The sequence below is a fragment of the Planococcus citri genome, chromosome 4, assembly GCF_950023065.1.
Source record: "Planococcus citri chromosome 4, ihPlaCitr1.1, whole genome shotgun sequence".
Taxonomy (NCBI): Eukaryota; Metazoa; Arthropoda; class Insecta; order Hemiptera; family Pseudococcidae; genus Planococcus; species Planococcus citri.
Window position 1 is genome coordinate 65494092 of NC_088680.1, and position 21657 is coordinate 65515748.

Here is a 21657-nt window from a genome sequence, read left to right on the forward strand (position 1 = left end):
CTATGTTTTATACCTTTGACTGGTACCTATCAAATAAGTGATTTAAAGTATGTTTTTTTACACGGATTTTGCATAATCTAGATTATGGACATAAGTAATATAAAATCAGTTTTTGAGAATCCGGCTGTTTTTTTTTTTTTTTTTACCAGATTGCAAACAGATTAAAATTCAAAATCCATAATCTACTGGGGTAAGTAGTAGATTATAGGAATGGATTTTAGATTTTACTTTACCAGAATTCAGATTAGGCTATGGATTCTTGTAAAATCCGTGTAAAAAAATAACAATCACTTTTTTTAAATTTCTTGATAATTCTGTGGTCAAAAATTTCGAAATAATTGAAAAAACAAAAAAACGAGGTCTAAAAAAAACAAGTTTTAAATAGAAATTATGTTTTAAACCACAATGTTTTTTTCTCGGCATTTAAAATAGCTGTTTTAAACATTGTTTTAAACGATCGAGTTTTAAACAACCAACACTGGTGTCCCTCCCAAAATCGACTCAAATGTGGATAAACTCGTTAAACAAGTCGAGTGTAATATACAATTCGATTTTTAGCTGCCCAACTTCATATTCACGCCTTCTGTAGAAAATTCAAAATTCTGGAGAAATTGTAAAATAGCGCTGGAGGCTCCAGAATGGCTGGAAATGGCGAAATTTGGATTGGGGGGGGGGTTAATATCAGTTTTAGGACTTACTTTGAACATTTTTACTGATCAAGTTCGTACTTTTTTTAAAAAAGCATAAATCACCAAAATAGTCAATTTTGGATTTTCAAAAATTCGCCAAAAATCGAGAAATGAACTTGGGCAGCTGAAAATTTGGATTTGGGGGTTTTAGAACATGCTCTTTCCAAAAATCGCGGTCCCGTTCAACCTCAAGAGGTTCCCTTGTAAGTTTTATTTTTTTCCAAAAATTGCCCAAAAGTCTTCCTAAAGTTACGCAAGTATTGCTGAAAATGCTACTAGCTTTTTCGCAGTTAGAAAGTCTGGATTTGTTACCTAAAATTGATTGCCAAAACATGCAAGGTAAAGAATTTCTTTTTTTGAAAAAAATTGCGAGAATATATAACTTTTTATTCGCAAAAATCGTTTTTTTTTACTAATATTATCAAATTTTTGCTTTAAATTTTTTTATTTTCTGAATTGGTATCCAAAAGCCTCGCTCTGGTGTTTGCCCGAAATTGCCAAAAAGTATCACTTTTTACCTATTGCTCTCAATAAAGTCCTACTTTATACTAAAATTCTAAAATTCCGAATTATCACTTTTTTTTAAAAAAATTGTCCAAATGTCTCGCTTTTTTAACAGAAACTGTTGGAAAATGACCATTCCTTATTCTTTTTGTTAGAATTGTCTGTCTCGTATTATTTTTCTAAGATTGCCATTTTCGTCAGAAATTGCCGCAATTCTTACTTCGCTGCCAAAAGAATTGTAAAATATACTTTAGTCATGAATTTTTAATCAAAACATGAACTTTGTCACCAATTTTCTAACAACAAATCATCATAATTTCAGATTACCCGGAATGAAATCATGTCTTCCCTCGAACCTCTGTGCAATTTTCGGAGGAATCCGTGCACCTTGGTACATACAGCTTCAGTGGTGTCTGCTGCGATGTTGTGTCGTCAAGCTGCTACGATGAACCCGACCAATCCTCCTGAAAAAGTACGAGAGATCATCGCATTGCCACCAGCCATAGAGCAAAAGATCGAACGGTTTATGCCAATGGTAAAGAAACAAATTGCATCGTGGAGCGATTTTTACGATAGAGAGGTATTCTTCGATAAAGTGGGTAGTCGAGCTCACGAATATTTTCACGTGTTGGTTTGGTCCACCGATGGTACCATTAATGATGAAGAAACCGCTCGAGAAATGCTGAACCAAGACGATTTGAATGCTGCAGAAAAGTACAGAATCGCTTGTAATCATTGTTTGAAAAATGAGATCCGAACGTTGTGGTCAAATTTGAAGACTAAGATTAACTTGGGAAAAGCTGAACGACGTTATCCATTGGTGTATTATTGGGAATGCGTTTGCAGAAAGGGTAAGACTACCGGATTGACCAAATATATCGTCGAGAAAGTGTGCAATGGTGAATACAACTACCCAACTTGCGCTGCTGATTATTTCTTAAATCGATTAAATTTGGATAAACGAATTATTTTCCTCAAAAATCGCTACCTGGAAAAAATGCCCTTCAGAAGTTGGGAAAATTTTCTGATGAAATTGAATAACGAAGAATTGGTGTCGTTGTTCTACGACGACGATGAAGACATGAAATACGTTCTTCTTGAGCTCGACATTTTGGAATATTTGATGAGATTTTGGATGCATGTAGATTTTGTGGTACAGGTTTGGATACGTATACGCGATTGGTGTTACACGAGCGCTTTTGCTTGTATGATCAGGGAATTTTTCACGCGCGGGAAGTTTGATATTCCCTCGACTGATCATATTTCTCTGGCTGTAGAAATCTTCAATCTTGCTTCTTACAAATTGCGGCATGCTGTGTTCGATAATTACATACAGGAGGATTGGTGGGATCGTGATTTTAATTTGACCGACGTTAGATTAGACGTTGTCATTTTATCAACCATTTATCCGGATTATAGACGGTACAGCTTTTGGGCATTGCAATGGATCGATGTGTTTAAGAAATATCCTACGGATTGTTTCGTGCAATTTATGGACGTATGCTGTGAAGAAAACGGAACTGAAGAATTTAAAATGCAAGTTATGAAAATGGGTGATTATTGGTCATCAGAATACTGCTGCGTTTTATTCACAGAGATGCGATTTTCCGAATTGGATCAATTTCTCAACTTATTTTCGTCGGATACTTGTAGGATTATGAAAACCAAGCAAACGATATTACGAAAAAACTTTTTCGACTGGATTAGTTGGTTTGAAACTGATGAATTCATCTTTCCTCCGCCTAATCAGCTCGTTGATTTTATCGAAGGATCTTTCGAAAATATTCGATCAGCCAATGAATTTAAAATACAAATTTTATCGTCGTTAAATTGTCTGGAAGCGTGTTATAAGGCTGCTGGAAGTGATATGTTTGATTGGCTGAAGGATGCTGTGTGGATGTGTAGTTGTAACGACGATGATTTCAAGCTGTATAAAAATAAGTTTTCACTGCTTGGAGTTGAGCTGGTGAAATCTTCTGAAATTCCGGATGCTTTCAAAGATGCTGGTTGGATGTCGTTTTTGGAATGGTGTTCGAACGAGTAGTGAGAATTCTCGAATGTTACGTTTAAATTGACGCTCCAATTGACTTACCTACTCGTATACTTTTTTGTTTAATTTATGTATGTAGTTGATTAAGGTAGTTGTTTTGTTTTGTTTTTTTTTTATTACTTAATTGACGTTAAAATAAATACTATTTGCAATTCTTATAAGTATTTTTCTTAATTTAATCGTTTAATTCTCAATTCTTCTATTAGTTTTGTGATTTTTTTTTCAATTTTTAATTGTGAATTTCACAAGGTAAATCAAGTTTGGTGAAATGCCACATAAATTATTCCAATTGACTGAATCAATTGGCTGAAAATCGAGCAAAATATAGCATAAATGGTCCGTTTTAGGAAAAAATTGTGCAAAATGACATATTCGTAAAAAAAATCACAAAAAACTGTAAAATCATCATAGAATTAACTCGGTAGCTACCAAAAATTGATCAAATTCAACTACGAGAATGTGAAAAATCCTGACATGATGGAATAAACAAGTTTTTAACGCTTGGTATTGAAATGAATAAGCCAGTTCTAATACTGACGTCTTCGAAAAACACGTGTCTTGTTTGTTCTGTAATTTTTTCATCGAGATTTCGTCAGGCGTAGATTAGGAAAAAATTCAATTAATTTTTCGAGCAAAGCTTCAAGCTCACAAGGGAACCTCTTGAGGTTTCACACTCCGATTTTAACGGAACCGCGATTTCTGGAAAGAACATAGTCTAAAACCCCCAAAACCAAATTTTCAGCTGCATAAGTTCATTTTTCGATTTTTGGCGAATTTTTGAAAATTCAAAATTGACTGTTTTTGGCGATTTATGATTTTTTTAAAAAGTACGTACTTGATCAATAAAAATGGTCAAAATAAGTCCCAAAACTAATATTAATTACCCAAATCCAAATTTCACCATTTCCAGCCATTCCGGTGCTTCCAGCGAGATTTTTCAATTTCTCCAGAATTTTGAATTTGCTCCAGAAGGCATGAATATGCAGTTGAGCAGCTAAAAATCGAGTTGTGTATTATACTCGACCTGTTTAACGAGTTTATCCACATTTGAGCCGATTTTGAGAGTGACACCTAAAGAGTGGCTTTTTGACCAGCTTTTTTCAAAATTAAAAAATCCGAAAAATGAAAAGATAACCGTTTGTGAGGAAAATTTTGGAATTTGCGCGAATCGCTGTATTTTGTCCGTAACTAACCCCTCAAATCGTAATTTCACAATTCCAGCCATTCTCGAGCCTCCAGCACGATTTTCAATTTCTCCAGAATTTTGAATTTGCTCCAGAAGGCATGAATATGCAGTTGAGCAGCTAAAAATCGAGTTGTGTATTATACTCGACCTGTTTAACGAGTTTATCCACATTTGAGCCGATTTTGAGAGTGACACCTAAAGAGTGGCTTTTTGACCAGCTTTTTTCAAAATTAAAAAATCCGAAAAATGAAAAGATAACCGTTTGTGAGGAAAATTTTGGAATTTGCGCGAATCGCTGTATTTTGTCCGTAACTAACCCCTCAAATCGTAATTTCACAATTCCAGCCATTCTCGAGCCTCCAGCACGATTTTCAATTTCTCCAGAATTTTGAATTTGCTCCAGAAGGCATGAATATGAAGTTGGGCAGCTAAAAATCGAGTTGTGTATTATACTCGACCTGTTTAACGAGTTTATCTACATTTGAGCCGATTTTGAGAGTGACACCTGAAGAGTGGCTTTTTGACCAGCTTTTTTCAAAATTAAAAAATCCGAAAAATGAAAAGATAACCGTTTGTGAGGAAAATTTTGGAATTTGCGCGAATCGCTGTATTTTGTCCGTAACTAACCCCTCAAATCAAAATTTCACAATTCCAGCCATTCTGGAGCCTCTAGCATGATTTTCAATTTCTCCAGAATTTTCAATTTGCTCCAGAAGGCATGAATATGAAGTTGGGCAGCTAAAAATCGAGTTGTGTATTATACTCGACCTGTTTAACGAGTTTATCTACATTTGAACCGATTTTGGGAGTGACACCTGAAGAGTGGCTTTTTGACCAGCATTTTTCAAAATTGAAAAATCAAAAAAATGAAAAAATTACCGTTTCTGAGGAAATTTTTGAAATTTGCGCGAATCGCTGTGTTTTGTCCGTAACTAACCCCTCAAATCGTAATTTCACAATTTCCAGCCATTCTGGAGCCTCCAGCGCGATTTTTCAATTTCTCCAGAATTTTGAATTTGCTCCAGAAGGCGTGAATATGAAGTTGGGCAGCTAAAAATCGAGTTGTATATTACACTCGACCTGTTTAATGAGTTTATCCACATTTGAGCCGATTTTGAGAGTAACACCTCAAGAGTGGTTTTTTGAGGTGTCACTCTCGTTCCAAAACGGCTGGAAATGGTAGAATTTGTGCTTCGGGGGTTAGTTCTTGAAGAAATACAGCGATTCGCGCAAATTTCAAAAATTTCCCCACAAACGGCTATCTTTTGATTTTTTAATTTTGAAAAATGCTGATCAAAAAGCCACTTTTGAGGTGTCACTCTCAAAATCGGCTCAAATGTGGATAAACTCGTTAAACAGATCGAGTGTAATATACAACTCGATTTTTAGCTTCCCAACTTCATATTCACGTCTTCTGGAGCAAATTCAAAATTCTGGAGAAATTGAAAAATCGCGCAGGAGGCTCCAGAATGGCTGGAAATGGTGAAATTCGGATTTGGGTAATTAATATTAGTTTTGGGACTTATTTTGACCGTTTTTATTAATCAAGTACGTACTTTTTAAAAAAAGCATAAATCGCCAAAAACAGTCAATTTTGAATTTTCAAAAATTCGCCAAAAATCGAAAAATGAACTTGGGCAGCTAAAAATTTGGTTTTGGGGGTTTTAGACTATGCTCTTTCCAAAAATCGCGGTCCCATTCAAATCGGAGTGTGACACCTCGAGAGGTTCCCTTGTCAGTAAATATAGGTACCAGATCGAAAGTTGGAAGGAAATGACGTCACTGCTCCAAAAATGCAATATGCAAGGAAGAAGGTGTTCACTAGAACGGATCTCCCAAGTGTTTATTTTTAGACCAAATCATTTAAAAATAGAATATGGGTATCGAAATATGGATTTTCGAGGCGGCGATCTCGATTTTAAAACTCATTGGCCCCCCAAAATTGGAACTGAGCCCTGTATTAGTGGTAGAACCTGGAACCCAAAATTATTGTCCCAAAAATTGGAATTGGGTCTGCCAGAATTCGTCCTGAATTCAAATTTTAAAATTTCAAAGCTCTACCAAAAAAAACTTCTCGCTTGAAAAATATTGTCTTGAACATTGTTTTTTTCATTTCTCAAAATATATAGTCCTGCATATGACAATAGGAGTAATTGCACCCCCCCCCCGATCCTCCGGGACAACATTTTCTTAAAGGGGATATCCTAAGGAACATTTTAATGCAAAGTTGCCAAAAAAAAAGTTGGCCTTACTTACAAAATGGCGGCCATTTTGATTGACAGGTCAGCCGAAATCGCAGATTTTGCGTTTTAACATAGGACTTGCACAAACTTTTTCAAACTTTACAAAGGTAGATCGAAAGATCATGCAAAAATTTATCACCTGTCCAAATTTCAAGTGCTAAAGTGCGTTTTTCGATTTTTGGTGAATTTTTGAAAATCGAATTTAGGCCAAAAATGAGGGAAAAAATCAAAATTTTACCAAATTGACCAAGAAAGCTGAAATTTGGGATATACCCTATTTTCGACATGCCAAATCGATTGGAAACGGTTTCAACCCGTTTTGAGCAGTTCTGGAGCCTCCAGCAGATTTTTGAAACTCGAAATTCCATCAAATTGGAGTTGAAAAGCTAAAATTCATTCTAAAAACTAATTTCAATACGCTACGAAGTACTGCGGGTGAATTTCAAGTCGTTTTGGAGGCTCCTGCGACTTTTTGAAAATTCCTAAAACCTCCATCAGATTTTTGAATCTTTTAAATTTTCACAAAATTTCATCAAATGGAGATGGAAAGCTGAAATTTACTCTACACTCCAATTTTAACACCCTCGGAAGACGACTTTAGGTGGGTTCAAGTAATTTTAGGGCCACCAGCGACTTTTTTTGAAAATTACTGGAGCCTCTAGCAGATTTTTGGAACTTTAAATTTTTACAAAATTTCATCAAATGGAGATGGAAAGCTGAAATTTACTCCACACTTCAATTTTAACACCGTTTGAAGACGATTTCAGGTGGGTTCAAGTCATTTTAGGGCCTCCAGCGACTTTTTTGAAAATTACTGGAGCCTCCAGTAGATTTTTGAAACTTGAAATTTCCCCAACATTAATTTATCAAATGGAGTTTGCAAGCTGAAATTTACTTCGCAGACTACATGGTGGTTTCAAATTTTCCAAAAAAACGTCATACAACCTTTCAAAAAGTTGCTGGAGGCTCCAAAAAGACTTGAAATTCACCAGCAGTCAACTTCGTAGCGTATTGAAATTAGTGTGCAGAATGAATTTCGACTCTCCATCTTGGTTTGATAACATTTTGGGGAAATTTCAAGTTTCAAAAATCTACTGGAGGCTCCAGTAATTTTCAAAAAAGTCGTTGAAGGCTCTAAAATGACTTGAAATCCACCAGAAGTCGTTCTCAGAGGGTGTTAAAATTGGAGTGTAGAGTAAATGTCATGGAACTATAGTTCCATGGTAAATGTCAGCTTTCCATATCTATTTGATGAAATTTTGTGAAAATTTAAAGTTTCAAAAATCTGCTGGAGGCTTCAGGAATTTTCAAAATGTCGCTGGAGCCTCCAAAACGATTTGAAATTCACCTGCAGTACTTCGTAGCGTATTGAAATTAGTTTTTAGAATGAATTTTAGCTTTACAACTCCAATTTGATGGAATTTTGTGGGAATTTCGAGTTTCAAAAATCGGCTGGAGGCTCCAGAACTGCTCAAAACGGGTTGAAACCGTTTCCAATCGATTTGGCATGTCGCAAATAGGGTATATCCCAAACTTCAGCTCTCTTGGTCAATTTGGTGAAATTTTGATTTTTTCCCTCATTTTTGGCCTAATTTCGATTTTCAAAAATTCACCAAAACTCGAAAAACGCACTTTAGCACTTGAAATTTTGACAGGTGATAAATTGTTACATGATCTCTCGATCTACCTTTGTAAAGTTTGAAAAAGTTCGTGCAAGTCTTATGTTAAAACGCAAAATCTGTGATTTCGGCTGGCCTGTCAATCAAAATTGCCGCCATTTTGTGAGTAAGGCCAACTTCTTTTCGGCATGTTTGCTTTAAAATGTTCCTTAGGATGTCCCCTTTAAGAAAAAAGTTGTTCCAGGGGATCGGGGGGGGTGCAATTACTCCTATTGTCATATGCCGGACTAATAGATTTTCGAAAATTTTAGTCCTCGTATCGATCATGCTTGTTTAACGTTTATTCATAGACAGTAGTTTATTAACAACCTATGGCATCGCACTTGATCACCAAACGATGGAGTTTATGATGCGAAAGAAATGCCAAGAATCTTGAAAATTGAAATTTCATAATTATGCAACACAATTGATATGTTTTCTTACATGTATTAAGTTATACATTTTTTTTAAAAATACAGTGAACTACAATATTTATTTTTCTCAGTCGCTCATCGATTTTTTTTAATGTACCTAGGTATATTAAGGTAATAAAATACTCGGCAATTTTCTAACAAAAAACCTTGATAATTTCAGATTACCTCGAGTGAAATCATGTCTTCACTCGAACCTTTATGCAACTGCAATTTTCGGCGGAATCCGTGTAGCCTGGAACATATAGCTTCGGTGGTGTCCGCTGCGGTGTTGTGTCGTCAAGCTGCAATGATGAACCCAGCCAATCCTCCTAAAAAAGTTCGAGAGATCATCGCATTGCCATCAGCCATAGAGCAAAAGATCGATCGATTTATGACGCTTGTTAAAGAACAGATTACATGGTGGAACAATTTTTACGATAGAGAGGTATTCTTTAATAGACCGTGTCGTCGAGCTTCTGATTATTTTCACGTGTTGGTTTGGTCGGACGATGGTACCATTAATGACGAAGAAACCGCTCGAGAGATGCTGAAGCGAGACGATCTGAATGCTGAAGAGAAATACAGAATCGCGTGTAATCATTGTTTGCAAAATGAGATCAGAACGTTGAGGTCGAATTTGAAAACGAAGATATACTTGCTAGAAGCTGAACGACGTTATCCCTTGGTATATTACTGGGAATGCGTTTGCAGAAATGAAAAGACTGCCATGTCTTCGGAAAAACTATTCAATGAGGATGTATGCATTTATCCAGTCTGCACTATTGATTATTTCTTGAATCGTTTAACCTTCGAGAAACGAATCTGTGTTTTCCAAGAATCCTATTTGGAGAAAACAACATTCAGAAGTTGGGAAAACTTTCTGATGAAATTGAGTAAAGAACAACTGGTGTCACTATTCGATGATGCCGAAAAAAACGAGAATAGTGAAATCTACCCTTTCGATTATTTGATGAGATTCTGGATGCATGCAGATTTTGTGGTGCAAATTTGGATGCGTATACGAGACGAGTTTCTTGACTTGGAATTTTCTGGTATAATCCAAAAACTTTGTACTCTTAATACCGAAGGCTTTCCGTTTCTATCGACTGAACACATTTCTCTCGCCGTGGAAATCTTCAATCTCGCACCTTATGATACGCAAAAAACTGTATTCGATGATTACATAAAGGAGGTGTGGTGGAATCGTGATTCAAACTTGACCGATGTGAGATTAGACGTTGCCATTTTATCAACCGTTGATCCGGATTACAGTCGATGCAAGTTTTGGGCAGAAAATTGGATCAATTTGTTTAAAAAGTATCCCGCGGATTGTTTCGCGCAATTTATGAATGTATGTTGTGGAGAAGAAGGATCTGAAGAATTCAAGAAGAAAGTTATGGATATGGATGTTGAGAATTCTCGAATTTTACATTAGAATTAACGCCTTTTTTTCCCTATTTATGAGGAATTGTTTTATTTTTAATTTGTTTGATTAGGGTACCTAAGATTGTGTTTCAAGGTTTCTCTTTGATTTTTGTTTATGTAAGTATTAATTAATCGCAAATAAAAAACACAATTTGCATTTCCTTTCGTTGTTTTCATAATTAAATTAACCTTTAATGTCGATTTTAAAACTTTTTTTTAAAGATGAGTAATTTTAAGCGTGAGGTTTGAATGAAATCAAAACTGGTTTGATAATACGTGTGTTAACACAAACTGGATTCTAATCCGGAAATTCCAAAAATCTGTTCGAACTTATAAAATCAAAATAATGGCTTCGAAGATGAAGACGAGGATAAAACGCAATCAGTACCTATCGATTTATGAATTTTTAACGGCGTCGACTCCAATTCTGATAGATCGATTCGAAGTTTTACTTTTTCCAATTTTTAAAATCTCTTTGGCCCAAAATTTTTAATATTTCGTCTTTATCCTGTTTTTTTGCCAAAATTATGGGCAGTCCTATTTCTTTCCATTTTTTCGATCAACCTGAAAAATAAGACTTTCTAAAAAAATATTGAGCCGAGCCCTTCGTAAAAAATAATCAAAAATTTTTTAAAAATATTCTTCTAAAAATTTGCAAAACTGCTCAGAACTGTTCGCAACCGATTCGGATACTAAATTTTAGTGTTTTTGGTCAATTTGGCGTAATTTTGATTCTTCTTCATTTTTGGCCTAATTAGTTTCAGGGCTAATTATCATCATTTTTGCTGGTTACATACGTAGGGACTTTTTAAAAATCATAAATCACTGAAAATAATCAATTTTATATTCAAACATTTGCCAAAAAATTGAAAACTAAATTTGGGCACTGGGCAGCTAGAATTTTGGTTATGGGGATTTCAGAGTAGACTCTCTTCAAAAATTGCAATCGGGTTCACATCGAAGATGACACCTCGTGAAATTTTCTTGATAGGCAACTAGGTAGGTAGGTATTGAAACAAAAACCAAGTGTTGAAGTATGAACAAAAACATTCGAGCTAAAAAATAAAATTGCACCCCTCTCCATGCTTTCAGACAACTAAAGTCACTTTGGAAAAAAAAAAATGTACACATCTAAGACCGCCATAACTACGAGTATTATGGCAAAAAAGTAGGTAAATAGTATAAAACAAATATTTTCGGAAGAGAAACAAAACACTCGAGCTACAAATTAAAATTACCTCCCACCTTCCTTCTCTCAGACAAACTATGTTATTAATTTTGAAAAAATATATTCATTTCAGGCTTTGAAATGTTCATTTTCAAAAATTTGGGTACATTACTTAATTTGATTTCAAACAGAAAGACTTTTCAAATTTTTTTAATTTTTTGCAAAAAGCAGGACTCTTAAGAAAGCGAGATTTTTTCACAATTATTTTATAAAGAAACAAGATTTTTATGCAGTTCTTGACAAAAAATGAGAATTTTTTCGAAATTTTCCGACAAAAAAATGACAATTTTCAGAATTTGTTTGGCAAAGTCAACGAAAGGCATTACTTTTTGCGATTTTTGGCGGTAAGAAATACTTACTTTGATGGTAGATTTTTTTTAGGGGTCACCAGACCAAGATTCAAGGTGGGTAATGAAGTGCATTTTCAATTTTTGGCGAATTTTTGATAATCAAATTTGATTAAAAATAGACAAAAATGAAAATTTAAACTAATTGGCCTGAAAATTTGTGATTTAGTTGACATCTGACACCCCCCCTTAATTTAAAAGAGTTTGAAACCTCCATTTTCTGGACTAGTCTGCATTCACAAAACCTAGAAAAATTACTTTCTCAAAATTACAGCTTACAAGGGAACTTCTTGAGGTGTCACTCTCCGATTTGAACGGGACCAAGATTTTTGGAAAGAGCATAGTCTAAAACCCCCAAAACCAAATTTTCAGCTGCCCAAGTTCATTTTTCGATTTTTGGCGAACGTTTGAAAATTCAAAATTGACTGTTAATGGCGATTTATGCTTTTTTTAAAAAAAAAAGTTCGTACATGATCCGTAAAAATGGGAAAATAAGTCCAAAAACTAATATTAACTACCCAAATCTAAATTTCACCATTTCCAGCCGTTCTGGAGCCTCCGGCGCGATTTTTCAAATTCTCCAGAATTTTGAATTTACTTCAGTAGGTGTGAATATAAAATTGGGCAACTAAAAATCGATTCGTGTATTATACTCCACCTGTTCAACGAGTTTATCCACTTCACAAACGGTAAACTTTTGATTATTTTGATTTTTCAATTTTAAAAAAAGCTGCCCACTTTTGAGGTGCCATTCTCAAAATCGGCTCAAATGTGAATAAAATCGTTTAACAGGTCGAGTGTAATACACAACTCGTAAAGAGGTTCCCTTGTTAATGATTTCGATATGTACTTGCTCGGGACTTTTTTTTTTATGAAAATAGAAAAAATAGCTTCATGGACAATGTTGTGTCTAGTTGTATTTCACAAAAGATCGAGGGTTTTTTTATTGTGAGCATACTGTCTTTTGTTCTATTTCTTACGTTAGAGATCCGTGTTAGTCTACAGTGCAAACACCAAAAAGTGCTCTAGAAACCGAAAACAGTTCGATTTTTTTGGGGGACAAAAAAAAGAGTTGGCATTTCGTTATAGTATCTTATTAACATTCAAGAAAATGGACATTTCGGATTTTTTGACTGGCACAATAGGGAGCTGGAGCCTCAAAACCCCCATTTTTCGAAGTTGGCGGGGGACAAAAATTTTTTTTTCAATTTGGTAGAGGACACTCTCCCGAGTATAGATATATACTTTTTCTGAGTTGGATTCTGGCACAGTTGCGTTCCAGAGCTGCATAAAGGCAATTTTTTGCCAATTTTGGCACTTTTTCACATAAAAACGACTCCGTGGAAGCAATACGGCCTGGGGGACAAAAAATACGCACCTACATGATTGCAACCATTCATCCCACGCTGATAGAGACCAACTTTGTGAAAAACGGCCGGCACAATGACCCGCAGTGAATTTTCAAAGTTACGCATCCGGGCCATTTCATTTAAAAAAAATGGATGTATGACATTTTGACAACGTGACCGTGCGACCTATCAAAGTGGGTTAAAATTTCGCGAGGAAACCGAAAATTTCAATGAAAACTTTTTTTGAGCATCTCATGAAAATTTTGAGCTAAAAAATTGCATGAATCATTTTTCAAGTACATATGCCATCAGTCTGTTGTAACATGCGACCTATACAAGTGGGTTAAAATTTCGCGAGAAAACCGAAAATCTCAATGAACATTTTTTTTGAGCATCTCATGAAAATTTTGCAGTAAAAAAATTGTATTAACCATTTCTCAAGTATTTTCAGTCTGTTGTAACATGCGACCTATGTGAAATGGTTGAAGTTTTGTGTAAAATATAAGTAAAGATTTGGATAAATTTTTATAAAAGGTTTATCTCAACAATCTTGAGCCTCAAAAATCTTGTACATTGTTCAGTATTTTCAATGAAATATCCTCAAGATTGCTTCACCCTTGCTCGGGCAATGGCGCATTGGGGGGGGGGGGGCGATATTTTGCATTTTGTAATTTGAAATACCGTTTTAATAAATATTGATTGATTGATTGATTGATTGAGTTTGGTAAACTCAACACAAAACGGACACAAAATTTTGCCGAATCTGATACCCCCACCAGGCACAATCGTAGTTCACTAGGTGGCACTGGTGCCATCCAGTTTATATGTTATTCATTATGTCTGCATTTTCCTACAATTAGTAGGTATTTTTTGGAATATGATCAAATTTCATCAACATCTTGTTGTTTTAAGTCCATGGAATTTCCAACCCTATATCAGAAGAAGGATTACGTACCTACTTCATTAAAAATAGTGAAAAATTAATGTGACTCATGGGGCTCAAAATTGTTGAGCTTTGCTTTCTATACATGAAAAAAAAAACTATTCAAATCTTTGTATTTCACGCGAAATTTTAACCCTCCCATATACTTAGGTCGTTACAACAGTTTGAAAGTACTTTGGAAATGATTCATGCAATTTTTTTAGCTCAAAATTTTCATGAGACACTCAAAAAAAATTTACATTGAAATTTTCGGTTTCCACGCAAAATTTTAACCATTTTGTATAGGTCACATGTTACAGCAGACTAAAAGTACATAGTTGAGAAATGGTTCATACAATTTTTTAGCTCAAAATTTTCATAAGATGCTCAAAAAAAATGTTCATTGAGATTTTCGGTTTTCTCGCGAAATTTTAACCCACTTGCATAGGTCGCATGTTACAACAGACTGATGGCATATGTACTTGAAAAATGATTCATGCAATTTTATAGCTCAAAATTTTCATGAAACACTCAAAAAAAATTTTCATTGAAATTTTCGGTTTCCTCGCAAAATTTTAACCATTTTGTATAGGTCACATGTTACAACAGACTAAAAGTACATACCTATTTGAGAAATGATTCATACAATTTTTTAGCTCAAAATTTTCATGAGACGCTCAAAAAAAGGTTTTCATTGAGATTTTTGGTTTTCTCGCGAAATTTTAACCCACTTTGATAGGTCGCACGGTCACGTTGTCAAAATGTCATACATCCATTTTTTTAAATGAAATGGCCCGGATGCGTAACTTTGAAAATTCACTGCGGGTCATTGTGCCGGCCGTTTTTCACAAAGTTGGTCTCTATCAGCGTGGGATGAATGGATGCAATCATGTAGGTGCGTATTTTTTGTCCCCCAGGCCGTATTGCTTCCACGGAGTCGTTTTTATGTGAAGAAGTGCCAAAATTGGCAAAAAATTGCCTTTATGCAGCTCTGGAACGCAACTGTGCCAGAATCCAACTCAGAAAAAGTATATATCTATACTCGGGAGAGTGTCCTCTACCAAATTTAAAAAAAAAATTTTGTCCCCCGCCAACTTCGAAAAATGGGGGTTTTGAGGCTCCAGCTCCCTATTGTGCCAGTCAAAAAATCCGAAATGTCCATTTTCTTGAATGTTAATAAGATATGTACTAACGAAATGCCAACTCTTTTTTGTGTCCCCAAAAATGGTCAACTCAAATGACACTTTTTCGCGCTTGGACTGTAGACTATGTTTGTAACTTGTGTGTGATTCGTATAGCAGGTACATAGAAAACGGTTGCCATTCATCATTTTTAAAAAAAAAGTAAAAAAAAAGGTTCAAAATGAGACATCATCTATCAACACTTCGAAGTACTTCTTACTCGTTGAGCTGATGCTGTCGAATGCATCTCGACTGCAGCGCGGCACTGTGTAAAAAGAACAATAGGACTGGCTATGCTACTGGGTATACCTACTTGAAACGAACCGAATCGAACCGGTTTAGACCTGTACAGGGTTTTGTTGTCGTCACTTCGTCAGTCGTCAGTGGTCAGTCTGAGTCTTCCTTCCTTTACAATTCACATAGTCGAGTCGTTAGGGAATGGTTGTAAAATTGTTCGTTGTTCGCATCTTGTGGATATTTTTCGTCAAAAATTTATTGGTGTTGAGGTAAGTAGTAGTTATACATATATTACATTATATTCTAATCTAAAATGCTTGGTTTGTTTGTACCTAATATTAATATGTCCATTGTACGTAAAGAAGATAATATAAATGAATATGGTAAGATCAATTGTGGTGATGATGACTAATGAGGCTTGGTTCTTATTGAATGGGGATGGCGTCGTCGTAAGAAAATTTGAACAAAAAATTTCTCTCAAAAATTGCCTAAAAGCCTTCCTTATTACTGAAAATTCTATAGCTTTTTCGTAGTTGAAATGTCTTTATAGTTGCCACAAGTTGCAAGGTGAAAAATTTCATTTTTCAAAAAAAAAAAATTGTGAAAAAGTTTAATTTTTTATTCTCGCCTCAGAAATTATTATTTTTTTTTTTTACTAAAATTATCGAAGTTTTGATTTGAAGATTTTTTTGCCTAAATGAGGTATCCAAAAGAATATGGGTATCAAAATATGGGATTTCGAGGCGGCGATCTCGATTTTAAAACTCATTCGACCCCCAAAGCTGGAACTGAGTGAGTTCTGTAGTGGTACATAGAACCTGGAAACCAAAATTATTGTCCCAAAAATTGAAATTGGGTCTGCCAGGATTCGTCCTGAATTAAAAACAAAGTTCCAATTTTTTTTTCGTAGTACAGATTATGTATTTCATACATTTTTTTTTTTTGATGTCACATGGGAACTAGGTATTGAATGATGGTCAAAAATCATTTTTAAAATTGAACTTTTTGAATAGGTATCCATAAAAAACGTTTAAACCAATAAACTCCTTTAATATAAAAATATTTTTTTTCTCGAAACACTTGTATTTTTGGAAGTTTTTGCCTGAGAAATTTGTGAAAAAAAGTCAAAGCCCTACCAAAAAAAAACTTCTCGCTTGAAAAACATTGTCTTGAACATTGTTTTTTTCATTCCTCAAAATACAGATTTTCGAATGTTTTAGTCCTCGTATCGATCAAGCTTGTTTGATGTTTATTCAAAGACAGTAGTTATTACCAACCTATGGCATCGGACTTGATCACTAAACGATGGAGTTTATGATGCGAAAGAAATGCCAAGAATCTTGAAAATAAAAATTTCATAATTATGCAACACAATTGATTGTTTTCTTATGTGTACATAGACATACTACGTATTATAGCCTACATTTTTTTTCTAAATTACAGTGAACTACAATATTTATTTTTCTCAGTCGCTCATCGATTTTTTTTAATGTGCCTAGTAGTCCGGCATATGACAATAGGAGTAATTGCACCCCCCCCCCGCCGATCCTCCGGGACAACTTTTTTCTTAAAGGGGACATCCCAAGGAACATTTTAGAGCAAAGTTGCCAAAAAAAAGTTGGCCTTACTTACAAAATGGCGGCCATTTTGATTGACAGGTCAGCCGAAATCGCAGATTTTGCGTTTTAAGGACTTGCACGAAATTTTTTAAACTTTACAAAGGTAGATCGAAAGATCATGCAAAAACTTATCACCTGTCAAAATTTCAAGTGCTAAAGTGCGTTTTTCGATTTTTGGTGAATTTTTGAAAATCGAATTTAGGCCAAACATGAGGGAAAAAATCAAAATTTTACCAAATTGACCAAGAAAGCTGAAATTTGGGATATACCCTATTTTCGACATGCCAAATCGATTGGAAACGGTTTCAACCCGTTTTGAGCAGTTCTGGAGCCTCCAGCAGATTTTTGAAACTCGAAATTCCCACAAAATTCCATCAAATTGGAGTTGTAAAGCTAAAATTTATTCTAAAAACTAATTTCAATACGCTACGAAGTACTGCAGGTGAATTTCAAGTCGTTTTGGATCCTCCAGCAAATTTTGGAAAATTCCTGAAGCCTCCAGCAGATTTTTGAAACTTTAAATTTTCACAAAATTTCATCAAATGGAGATGGAAAGCCGAAATCTACTCTACACTCCAATTCTAACACCCTCGCCCTCGGCCTCTGAAGACGACTTCAGGTGAGTTCAAGTCATTTTAGAGCCCCCAACGACTTTTTTTTGAAAATTACTGGAGCCTCCAGTAGATTTTTGAAACTTGAAATTTCCCTAAAATTTCATCAACTAAGATGGAGAGTTGAAATGTTGGGGAAATTTCAAGTTTTAAAAATCTACCGGAGGCTCCAGTAATTTTAAAAAAAGTCGCTGAAGGCCCTTAAATGACTTGAACCTAGCTGAAGTCGTCTTCAGAGGGTGTTAAAATTGGAGTGTAGAGTAAATTTCAGCTTTCCATCTCAAATTTGATGAAATTTTGTAAAAATTTAAAGTTTCAAAAATGTGCTGGAGGCTCCAGTAATTTTCAAAAAAAGGCGCTGGAGGGCCTAAAATTACTTGAACTCACCTGAAGTCGTCTTCAGAGGGTGTTAGAATTGAAGTGTAGAGTAAATTTCAGCGTTCCATCTCCATTTGATAAAATTTTGTGAAAATTTAAAGTTTCAAAAATGTGCTGGAGGCTCCAGTAATTTTCAAAAAAAGGCGCTGGAGGGCCTAAAATTACTTGAACTCACCTGAAGTCGTCTTCAGAGGGTGTTAGAATTGAAGTGTAGAGTAAATTTCAGCGTTCCATCTCCATTTGATAAAATTTTGTGAAAATTTAAAGTTTCAAAAATGTGCTGGAGGCTTTAGGAATTTTCAAAAAGTTGCTGGAGGATCCAAAACGACTTGAAATTCACCTGCAGTACTTCGTAGCGTATTGAAATTAGTTTTTAGAATAAATTTTAGCTTTACAACTCCAATTTGATGGAATTTTGTGGGAATTTCAAGTTTCGAAAATATGCTGGAGGCTCCAGAACTGCTCAAAATGGGTTGAAACCGTTCAGCTTTCTTGGTCAATTTGGTAAAATTTTGATTTTTTCCCTCATTTTTGGCCTAAATTCGATTTTCAAAAATTCACCAAAAATCGAAAAACGCACTTTAGCACTTGAAATTTTGACAGGTGATAAGTTTTTGCATGATTTTTCGATCTACCTTTGTAAAGTTTAAAAAAGTTCGTGCAAGTCCTATGTTAAAACGCAAAATCTGCGATTTCGGCTGACCTGTCAATCAAAATGGCCGCCATTTTGTAAGTAAGGCCAACTTTTTTTTAGCAACTTTGCTCTAAAACGTTCCTTGGGATGTCCCCTATAAGAAAAAAGTTGTCCCGGAGGATCGTCGGGGGGTGCAATTACTCCTATTGTCATATGCCGGACTATAGGTATATTAAGGTAATAAAATACTCGGCAATTTTCTAACAAAAAACCTTGATAATTTCAGATTACGTTGAGTGAAATCATGTCTTCGCTCGAACCTCTGTGCAATTTTCGGCGGAATCCGTGTAGCTTGGAACTTATAGCTTCGGTGGTGTCTGCTGCGGTGTTGTGTCATCAAGCTGCCATGATGAACCCGACCAATCCTCCTGAAAAAGTTCAAGAGATCATCGCATTGCCACCGGCCATAGAGCAAAAGATCGAACGATTTATGCCGTTTGTTAAAGAACAGATTACATGGTGGAACAATTTTTACGATAGAGAGGTATTCTTTAATAGACCGCGTCGTCGAGCTTCCGATTATTTTCACGTGTTGGTTTGGTCGGACGATGGTACCATTAATGGGGAAGAAACCGCTCGAGAGATGCTGAAGCAAGACGACCTGAATGCCGAAGAGAAATACAGAATCGCGTGTAATCATTGTTTGGAAAATGAGATCAAGACGTTGAGATCGAATTTGAAGAGAAAGATTAACTTATTGCGAAACGCTGAACGACGTCGTCTGTTGGTATATTACTGGGAACGCGTTTGCAGAAATGAAAAGACTACCATGTCTTCGACAACACTATTCAACAGTGATGAATTATTTTATCCAGTCTGCTCTGTTGATTATTTCATGAATCGTTTAACTTTCAGGGAGCGGTTCTATTTACAAGATTCCTATTTGCAGAAAACAACATTCAGAAGTTGGGAAAACTTTCTGATGAAATTGAGTCACAATGAACTGGAGAGCCTATTCAATGATCTCGGATACCTCCGTGGAAACCGAGACCTATACCTTTTCGATTATTTGATGATGAGATTCTGGATGCATGCAGATTTTGTGGTGCAAATTTGGATGCGTATACGAGGCAGATATTATTATTATAAATTTTCTGAGCTATTGGAAAAGCGTTTGAAATGCGAAGATTCTGCATTCCAATCGACTGATCATATTTCTCTGGCCGTGGAAATCTTCGATCTCGCTCCTTACCATTTTCGAAAAGGTGCATTTAATGCGTACATAAATCAGGTGTGGTGGGATCGTGATTCAAACTTGACCGATGTGAGATTAGACGTTGCCATTTTATCAACCGTTGATCCGGATTACAGTCGATGCAAGTTTTGGGCAGAAAATTGGATCAATTTGTTTAAAAAGTATCCCGCGGATTGTTTCGCGCAATTTATGAATGTATGTTGTGGAGAAGAAGGATCTGAAGAATTCAAGAAGAAAGTTATGGATATGGATGTTGAGAATTCTCGAATTTTACATTAGAATTAACGCATTTTCCCCCTATTTATGAGGAATTGTTTTATTTAATTTGTTTGATTAGAGGGTAGGATTGTGTTTCAAGGTTTCTCTTTGATTTTTGTTTACCAATGTATTAATTAATCGCAAGTAAAAAATACAATTTGAATTTCCTTTCGTTGTTTCCATAATTAAATTAACCTTTAATGTCGATTTTAAAACTTTTTTTTAAATATGAGTAATTTTAAGTGACGTTTGAATGAAATCAAAACTGGTTTGATAATACGTGTGTTAACACAAACTGGATTCTAATCCGGAAATTCCAAAAATCGGTTCGAACCTATAAAATCAAAATAATGGCTTCGAAGATGAAGATGAGGATAAAACGCAATCAGTACCTATCGATTTATGAATTTTTCACGGCGTCGACTCCAATTCTGATAGATCGATTCGAAGTTTTACTTTTTCCAATTTTTAAAATCTCTTTGGCCCAAAATTTTTAATATGTCCTCTTTATCCTGTTTTTTTTGCCAAAATTATGGGCAGTCCTATTTCTTTCCATTTTTTCGATCAACCTGAAAAATAAGACTTTCTGAAAAAATATTGAGCCGAGCCCTTCGTAAAAAATGATCAAATATTTTTTAAAAATATTCTTCTAAAAATTTGCAAAACTGCTCAGAACTGTTCGCAACCGATTCGGATACTAAATTTTAGTGTTTTTGGTCAATTTGGCGTAATTTTGATTCTTCCTCATTTTTGGCCTAAATAGGTAATTTGATTTTCAAAAATTCACAAAATATCGAAAAATGCTCTTCAAAAGCTGCAATATTGGCTGTGTGATGTATTTTTATATTCTCTATCAATTATTGAGCTTTGTAAGTACGGTTCAAAGAATTTTCTGGCAATTGGAATACCTATACCTCCCTTGTATGTTTTAGCAGAAAAGTTTGAAAAAAGAATAAAGTGAACATAGGGATAGAGTTACACAATAGATTTTTATACGCTGATTTTTGAAAATAGCATTTGGAATGCTCGATCAGGCAGGTTATTGGGAGCTTGCTGATAGTCGGGGAGCCCGCTTAAGGATCTATTGCACTCCCCCCCACCGGGCGATCCTCTGGAACAACTTTTTTCGGAAATCGGAATACCTACACCCTATTTTCGACATGCCAAATCGATTGGAAACTGTTTTAAACCGTTTTGAGCAGTTCTGGAGCCTCCAGAAGATTTTTGAAACTCGAAATTCCCACAAAATTTCACCAAAATAGAGTTGGAAAGCTGATATTTATTCTGCAAACTAATTTCAATGCGCCACGAAGTACTGCAGGTGAATTTCAAGTCATTTTGGAGCCTCCGGTGACTTTTTGAAAATTCCTGGAGCCTCCATCAGATTATTTGAACTTTAAATTTTCACAAAATTTCATCAAATAGAGATGAAAAGTTGAAATTTACTCTACACTTCAATTTTAACACCCT

At 35.2% G+C, this 21657-nt stretch overlaps 2 protein-coding genes across 3 annotated transcripts in view; both read left to right on the forward strand.

The window, feature by feature from the left end:
* The window catches only part of LOC135844912 (uncharacterized), a 145717-nt gene that overhangs the window by 109816 nt on the left and 14244 nt on the right, over nt 1-21657 (forward strand). Inside the window, exon 4 of one of the 2 annotated variants that reach the window (XM_065363306.1) lies at nt 1516-3378. The exons of the other annotated variant lie outside the window; for it this stretch is intronic. Coding sequence (XP_065219378.1) covers nt 1534-3237 — 1704 coding nt within the window. The 5' untranslated portion in view covers nt 1516-1533 and the 3' untranslated portion in view covers nt 3238-3378. Of the gene's footprint in view, nt 1-1515; nt 3379-21657 lie in introns of those variants that run through there. 2 annotated transcript variants of the gene reach the window in all.
* Nucleotides 15572-20344, forward strand: LOC135844917 (uncharacterized). The gene is made up of 2 exons (XM_065363311.1): nt 15572-15701; nt 18961-20344. The coding sequence occupies exon 2, from the start codon at nt 18979-18981 to the stop codon at nt 20206-20208; it is 1230 nt and encodes a 409-aa protein (XP_065219383.1). The 5' UTR covers nt 15572-15701; nt 18961-18978; the 3' UTR covers nt 20209-20344.

What these genes read in the sequence shown, in the direction of transcription:
- LOC135844917 (XM_065363311.1), top strand. Translation starts at nt 18,979, where the DNA reads ATGTCTTCGCTCGAACCTCTGTGCAATTTTCGGCGGAATCCGTGTAGC.